The 7,323-nt window shown below is 32.1% G+C and overlaps 1 protein-coding gene across 3 annotated transcripts; it reads left to right on the top strand.

The window, feature by feature from the left end:
* Positions 1-716: 716 nt before the first annotated feature.
* Positions 717-7,293, top strand: LOC109542898. 3 transcript variants are annotated; one of them, XM_019912354.2, is made up of 16 exons: positions 719-901; positions 985-1,153; positions 1,596-1,655; positions 1,739-1,930; positions 2,724-3,043; positions 4,036-4,084; positions 4,150-4,286; positions 4,675-4,769; positions 4,856-5,060; positions 5,114-5,197; positions 5,251-5,423; positions 5,480-5,612; positions 5,704-5,795; positions 5,999-6,126; positions 6,763-6,938; positions 7,016-7,293. In XM_019912354.2, the coding sequence occupies exons 2-16, from the start codon at positions 1,066-1,068 to the stop codon at positions 7,076-7,078; spliced, it is 1,995 nt and encodes a 664-aa protein (XP_019767913.2). In that variant the 5' UTR covers positions 719-901; positions 985-1,065; the 3' UTR covers positions 7,079-7,293. The 3 variants fall into 3 exon arrangements, with proteins under 3 accessions (XP_019767915.2, XP_019767913.2, XP_019767914.2); XM_019912355.2 differs by having other exon boundaries at positions 968-1,153; XM_019912356.2 differs by lacking the exon at positions 5,114-5,197 and having other exon boundaries at positions 717-901; positions 4,856-5,072.
* Positions 7,294-7,323: the final 30 nt, after the last annotated feature.

Here is a 7,323-nt window from a genome sequence, read left to right as displayed (position 1 = left end):
ATTATAATCATTATGTTATTTTAAATACTTATGTCATGTTTTGAAAGATCCTGCAGTCTTTCAAGGAGCGCGGGATGTTCGATAGTGTACCTTGTCTCACCACAGGGTGAGCAGATTTCTGTTTTTAGCTATTCCTATGTTAAGTTGGCAACTCTGTAAAATTGGGCCTAAGGAAGAAGGGGCTGTGAGAGAGAGGTTATCGGCCATTTTTGACTATCGCCAGCATCTTTTCTGTAACACTTGTATCGCCAAATATACTTCCCAAAAACATCCGTACAATAAAAAACTATCAAGCAAAAACGCAGTGCTCATTATTCACAACGGCATAAAATAAGCCAGAATAATCACATCGTTCTCCGAAAGAGTTGACTCCCGTGGTGCACTAACCACATTAGAGGGCAGCTCAAAAGTAGTGGAAACTACCCACTTCACAGCACGTTCTTTCAAAATTTCAATTAATAGTTTTTGTAAATTGGAATTAGAATGTTAGAACTTGTTAAATGCTTATTTTAATATGTTTGTCTAATACCTTTCTGTCTTTGTTTTTGAATATCTTTTCGTAAACCTCATTTTCGTGTGAGGCACGGTAAATCAGTCAAAAACTCCTCACTTTTTTAATGCCTTTTGCAAATCACGGTAAATGATATGGAGGATAAGCGCAGAACGCGTTCCAATTTGAGTCAACTTATTGTCAACTGTCATAATATTGATAACAGCTGATTTGTGATGACAGTTAAATGAAACTTACAACGGTTTTTGTGATTGTTTTTTCAAAATTGTTTAGGCTTTGAACTTTATAAAAACGAATAAGTCTGACGATTGGCATTTCTTCAATAGCATATTACTTTATCTTGATTTTAAGCAGGCGTTGAAACGTGATATTGTACAAATTTGGATATAGGTAAGATTTTTGGAATTATATATGAATAAAAACGGTTTTTTAGTGTTAATTTTAAGTAAAATATAGTTACCAACTTCTTTTAGGTATTAATTTTGTAAAACGTGAACTAGTGAAGTGTGCAGCCTTCAACCAACTGATAGCTCAAGTTAATGGACTAAGCATTAATGGATAAAGCAAATTTTCCCAGACTTACAAATAATGATTTCAACATTGGAGGACAAGCCAGTGGAATTTTGCCGTCTTATAATTTAGGTATGGCATTTATATTATATTAAATCTGCAACCTGCTATTTTCAAAATTTTATATTGTTATCTAAGGTATGTCTCATGGCGCAATTAAATGTCTAGCCATTGGGTAAAAATATGTAGGTACTTACTAACTAATTCACATGTACCCTATATCTCTCAGCCGCTTCATATTTGGAGTTTGAAATGGTAACTCTCCACTAGTAGTTGCTCATTTTAAAACTCTTCAAATATCCTATAGGATATAGCGAATTAGAAAAGGAGATATTTGTTATCAAATTATTTTGTATTTCATTAACAATCCAAAATGGTTTTTGTTATGCATCCTGACCATAATAAAGCCGGTTACACGATACTTAGTTTAGTTAACGAGATCCCATTTAAACTTACAAATTTGGGATGGCTAATGATATGGGGTAAATGAAGTTTGGTTTAATTGTTCTTTCAGACACTAGTTGGCCCCCGTTTCCAGATTTTTGTGACGATTTCTTTCCGAGGGAATCTTTAGGTAAAGTAGATTTCAATGTTCACATTTTTATGTAAAACTCACACATGTACATTCATTAATAACATTACACATATTTTATTTAGGCATTTTAAATGCTGACAAACTAGCAAACAATTCTCTTATTGACCAGAGTGCCCGTGAATCGTTGGGTATTCTCAATCTCAGCGCATTGGACATTGGTAGAGACTCTATAGGATTGTTTTCTATCAATAATCCAATTTTCCAGAAGCAGTTCAAACATGCCGAAAGAACAAATGCTAGGACTTTCTTAAATGGTAAGTAAATATTTTTTTTCTGTTCTGTGTTGCTGAATGCTGTTGAAAAAAAAAATTTTAATTTCTCCGATGAATTTTGTTTTGAGTTGTAAAGCAAAAGCAGCTATTTTACAACACCTAAAATACTCTGTGCCCTCTAATTCGCTAAGCCTAACTTTAGACTAAATCCCATGCGTCATATATAAGTTGCTTTTGTAAGGAATAAATGGTAGATCGAGAACATCCTTATAAAATATACATTGGTCGCCTTATGTGATCATATAATTGGTGCATGGAGAAAGTGTATTAATTGCCAAATTCTGATTATTTCTGTAATATACTAATAGTTAAATGAATAAATTCAATGATGTTATCAGTCATTGTTTTAAAATATTGCATAGTTCTATTCGCAGGCACACAAGTTAATTAAACATTTTAAGAGAAAAATTTACTCCTGTGATTATAGTGACGACATACTTATAAATAAGATATTCGTTATTTTAACTCCACTTTTCCTGTTAGTTATGATCGCAAATTCTATTTACAGCAGTGCAAGTATAATATTTTTTTGCCAACATATTTATCAGCATTATGAGCATAATTATCTAATTTGTGCTCATTGCAGGTACACACGTTTGTGAACGAACCCAAATATCTATTGGGTTTTGCGAATGAAACTACTTTTTTTGAAATTATATAAATAAAGACAATCTTTTCAATGTACTTAACTATTTGCTCTCTTAGAAATATCCTCCTGTATGTTGGTAAAGTGAAAATAATGTGAATAAATAGTTTAATTTCATATTAATTTTAGATGTCAACAGTCCACGGAGCTCGTTATCCACATTTATAGGATCTACCACTGAAGATCGTCCTAGTATCATTAGTACTTTTACATCATCATTGAACCCGTTTAATGATGCGTTTGTATGTGACTCTCTAAACACTACTCATTCGATTAATATTAAATCCGAGGATGCACAGACTGCGTTTCTTGGGGCTACAGATAATAATAGTAACAGCATTAAGTCGCTTCCGTTAAGTTCTGATGCAGACAGCATGCAAGACATGAAAGCTTTCAGTTCTGCCCACCACACTTTTATTAAGGAGATAGCATCTGATACCAACGAACTTGTAAGTTTACATGGTTTATCTAACTTTAACTGAGTTTACGTGTATTTTCAACATATATCTGGTGTTTTTAAGTGGCGTGCATAATACTGAAATGGATCTCTTCATAATTTAACACTCTAAGTACACGCAAGCTCTGTTGGTCTAAATTTGATTTGTTTTCAATCGCGTGGTTGTTTTCACGAACACGACCACCGCAACTGTTGGACGCACAGACTGTAGTAGTTAGGTAATGAAAATAATAAGTTCTGTAGTAAATTTGATTTCTTTAATGTAAATCTATGAGGAAAATTACCTTACGAAGTTAATAAAACAGTTTAGTATGTTCGTGCTAGATCCGTGCTAGTCCGTTTCTACTTAAATAATGTCAGCTGGTATCTTTAATTTTCTCTAACGAACTAGAAAGTAAAATGACTTAAGTTTTTGAATATAATTCTGGTACAATTTAAAGTATTTTTCGTCGGTATAATGTTTTGGTTATATAGGTATGTTTTATTGTGTGCATCCATTTTGAGTAATTGGTCAAAAAATCGGTCAAACTGAAAATAAAACAAATGCGTTTATAAACTTTGAACGAAAAATTTTGAGGATGGTGAGATAGCTTATAGAAGTTGAGAAAAGTTGCATAAGCCTATTATGTATTCACTATTTACGCGTACTGAGCTTTCCCTACTGTGTCCATGTTTTCTAAAGGAAAATCTATTTTATCAAAAAAAATACAAGAAAATGTGTATAACTGATTATACAAACTTTCTTCCATCTATTTATACTATCTATTCTGCTTTTGCAATTCTTGTTCGACCAAACTTGTGAATAAAGCGGGTAACTTCTCGAGGGTAAAAACGCGTACATTTTACGAAATATACACTCAAAATTAAAAGCTACTCAAAAACTAATACTGTTTTTTTTATAACAAATAAGCTGTTTAAATGATAATATAAAATTCCTAAAAATCCTTTTTGACGTTTTTTTTAATAGTGTTTTCATTGATTTAGGATGATTCTGTGTTTGAGGCAGACAGTTTCATTGCATTCGAATCGAAAGGTAAAGCAATGTTAATGTAATGTGTCTATTTGCAACTTTTATTCCTTATTCTTTTTATGTTACAGATAACTTGTTTAATGAAGGGGCATATAATTTAGATTTAACGTCGGAACCAGACTGGTCCCAATGTGACCTCACTCCCAGTGACGATGAAGGGGGTACCGATATTACTGTATGTAAAGCAGGAAACGTTCCTATTCAGGTATGTAGCTTTCTTTTCAACCTGGTTGAGATCGTTATTAATAACCGTGTTTATCAAGTCTGATTCGAATTGTTTTATCTGAAGCAAACTAATAGCACTATCTATCGTTGTCATTAGTTCATTGACATTGAAAAAGAGTTAAAATAGAGCGTTTTCGCGCCATTTCCTCATAATGTAAAGAAATTATTTTTTACTAGTAAAAGTTCATTGTGATTATACTTTTGTTGATGTTGCGAAAAAATATCAACCATGTGCAGACACTAAAAAGAAAAATAAATAGAGAAATATTTCGGTGCACAGAAAACATTTTTTTGCTTGCATATTGTTATTTAATATAGAATGGTAGTTTCGATAAAGATTTTTAAATATCTAAATATTATTGCTTTAGATAGATAAATTGTTCGGTATGAAGGCGGCTGGTTTATCCGATAATGTGGGAGTTACGAACGATGACAAAGTAACCGACTCGTCAGTGAATATTAGGTATATTTAAAACATTTCTTAGTTCTTGTCTGGGCAATATTGGTTAATAACTCATATTCATCGAGATAATGAATTGCCTTTTTTAGTCAGAACATAAGCAAAATTTCTCGAGCCTCCAGTGGTTCAAGTAACATTTTGGAAATGTCACCAAAAGACCACAGTATCTTGAAATATATTAACATTCTCTCTGATCTAATCGGTACTAAGGAGAATTTATCACAACATCAAAGAACAGAGGGTCAACGTCACTTGCGTGTATTAGCTGATTTATTTCGAGACGATGAGAAGAAGGTTTGCATACAGGTAATATTTTTCAAGAATCTCAAATTAATATAACTTTTCAGATAACTAACTCAACAAAATTGCTTAACTCATCAAGGCAAAATGTTCAGCTTATTAAAGAAGAGGAGAAAAGAAAAAGCAATGAGGTTCTAAATTATTTAGTAGGCTTGTTACAGAATGTAATGTTTTTATTTTTTAGAATTCGTTTCTTGCGACTGCAACCTGCACAAGTTCAAGTTCAACTAGCGCTGCTAAACCTTTGAAAGAAGCTCGTCCACTGAATAATTTAACTTCTCAAAACAAGGCCATTTCTGCGGCAAATAAATTTAACAAAATCAAAGCATCTGCGCCGTTAAAAAAAGAACCTTTAAGGTAGGTTTTCTTTTATAGTGCCAATTGCTAGATTCTTCTGGATCTACTATTTTTAGGGCTATACTACCTGTAGAAAATATGAGTAAGGCCAAGATGATCAAAAAATTAAATAATTCTAGTACTCCGGAGCAGAAAATAGCAGGATCTAAAAATGCGTTTTCATTAAATAAAAGTAGCTCGTCATACCAGGTATGTATTTTAGTTGGAGTCATGTGGAGTTGGTTTTTTAAAATGATGAATTGAATTTAATTGAATTGAAGATCATATAATATGCTTTTAGGAATCAAAATTGAAGCCTTTAGCAGCATCCACGCCTGACAGCCGGCTGTCCAATTCGTATAGGAAAACTGATGGTAAACGAAGCTTTTCAGGGTAAATGCGTAAATATAATAATTTCTTCTTTACTTATTTTAATGAGTTCTAATTTTATTTGGCTTAGGTATCGTTTTCGAAAATATAGATAGAGCCTAAGAATATTAGGATGATGGTTGTTATTAAAATTTTTCAAATTTGACAAAATAGGTAATCAAATTCGACTGATGGAATATTTAAAAGCGTAATTATTTTTGCCTTAGATCATTTTCAAGTTCAAATATTTCCGCTGTTGCTTCTGAAAAAACCCAGACAAGAAAGTCTTTGCCTAAGCTCGGTGGTGCAGTTTTAATGAGAAGAAACTCCGATTTTGCAGGCGACAGGAAGAAAGGTAACACGTAATTACAGCTTTTTGTTTCAGCAAATCGAAGAGTGTACTTATTTGAGTTTGCGTGCTCTTACCCTCATTAAAATCGCAACCAGCAACGTCGTTAAATTAAATTATCGCACACTATTATTAATTTTTGAAATTTCTTGGGACATTGGACAATATTTTAGAATGAACAACCCACATTTTATACATCAACTATGAATTTTCATGTGAGATTTGAAAATTATTTTAGCAAACGGGTTTAGTTTTTGCGGTTTATTCAAGCAAAATGAGCAACTTACCTAAACTTTATTTGCTCTTATTCCTGATTCTATTAGGCAAAATCCTCGATCGTAACTTCAATTTACTTTACTCCAATCTTGTTACTTTTGTGGGCAAACAATTATTTAAATCCTCAGTACACATTCACATTCTGTTTGGGGATCAAACATGTTTTGGTGCTGATTCTCATTTATTTCCAAAAATATTGTTCTTGACATAAAACTCACCTCACGGACTTAAAAATATATTTGTTTAATTTCTTTTTGAGTTCTACATTTTTTTCCACGTTTCTCAGCACTGTCGCAGTTTGCGCCTTAAGTTTTTTAATTTATTGAAATAACTGTATGTATGTATTATTTTTTTAAATCAATTTAGATGTTCAAAAGCTCAAGCGAAGCAATTCAACTGGAAGAGAATCGAAGCTTTCTATCGCCTTATCAAAAGTTCGAAAAAATATGTTAAATTCTCCCCATTTGAGTACAGTAATGCGAGGATTCAACAGCCAGGGCATTAGCCAACCGACTAATTTAGTATCCAAATATTCAACAAAGGTTAGTTTATAATTAGAAATCAACTTGAGTATTATTTACGCACTTGAAACTTTAAAAAATCTCTTTGTTACTGTCAGTTTGCAGATAATACCGTTGGAAAAGAAAATATGGAGCCTGTGACAGCGCGACAAAGTAAATAAGTGATATTAATAATATTTTTTGTAATTTTGTATGTGTGCTTGTTCATTGTTGATAGCTATTTCAGTGCAAAAGTAAATATTTATGGAAAGTGTTTAATAATATAAATCTCTATTTAATACTCATATAAAGATATTACATTCTAGACTGTAAAGAAAGATTTATATGTTTGCATAAAAAAATATTGAAATATATCTCTAATTTGTAATATGAGAAACTGACTGGAAATATCACCCCAATGAATTTT

Source organism: Dendroctonus ponderosae, unplaced genomic scaffold (genome assembly GCF_020466585.1).
Source record: "Dendroctonus ponderosae isolate FM_Combo_2020 unplaced genomic scaffold, Dpon_F_20191213v2 Dpon_F_20191213_7, whole genome shotgun sequence".
Taxonomy (NCBI): Eukaryota; Metazoa; Arthropoda; class Insecta; order Coleoptera; family Curculionidae; genus Dendroctonus; species Dendroctonus ponderosae.
This window is presented reverse-complemented; position numbering and strand designations above follow the sequence as displayed.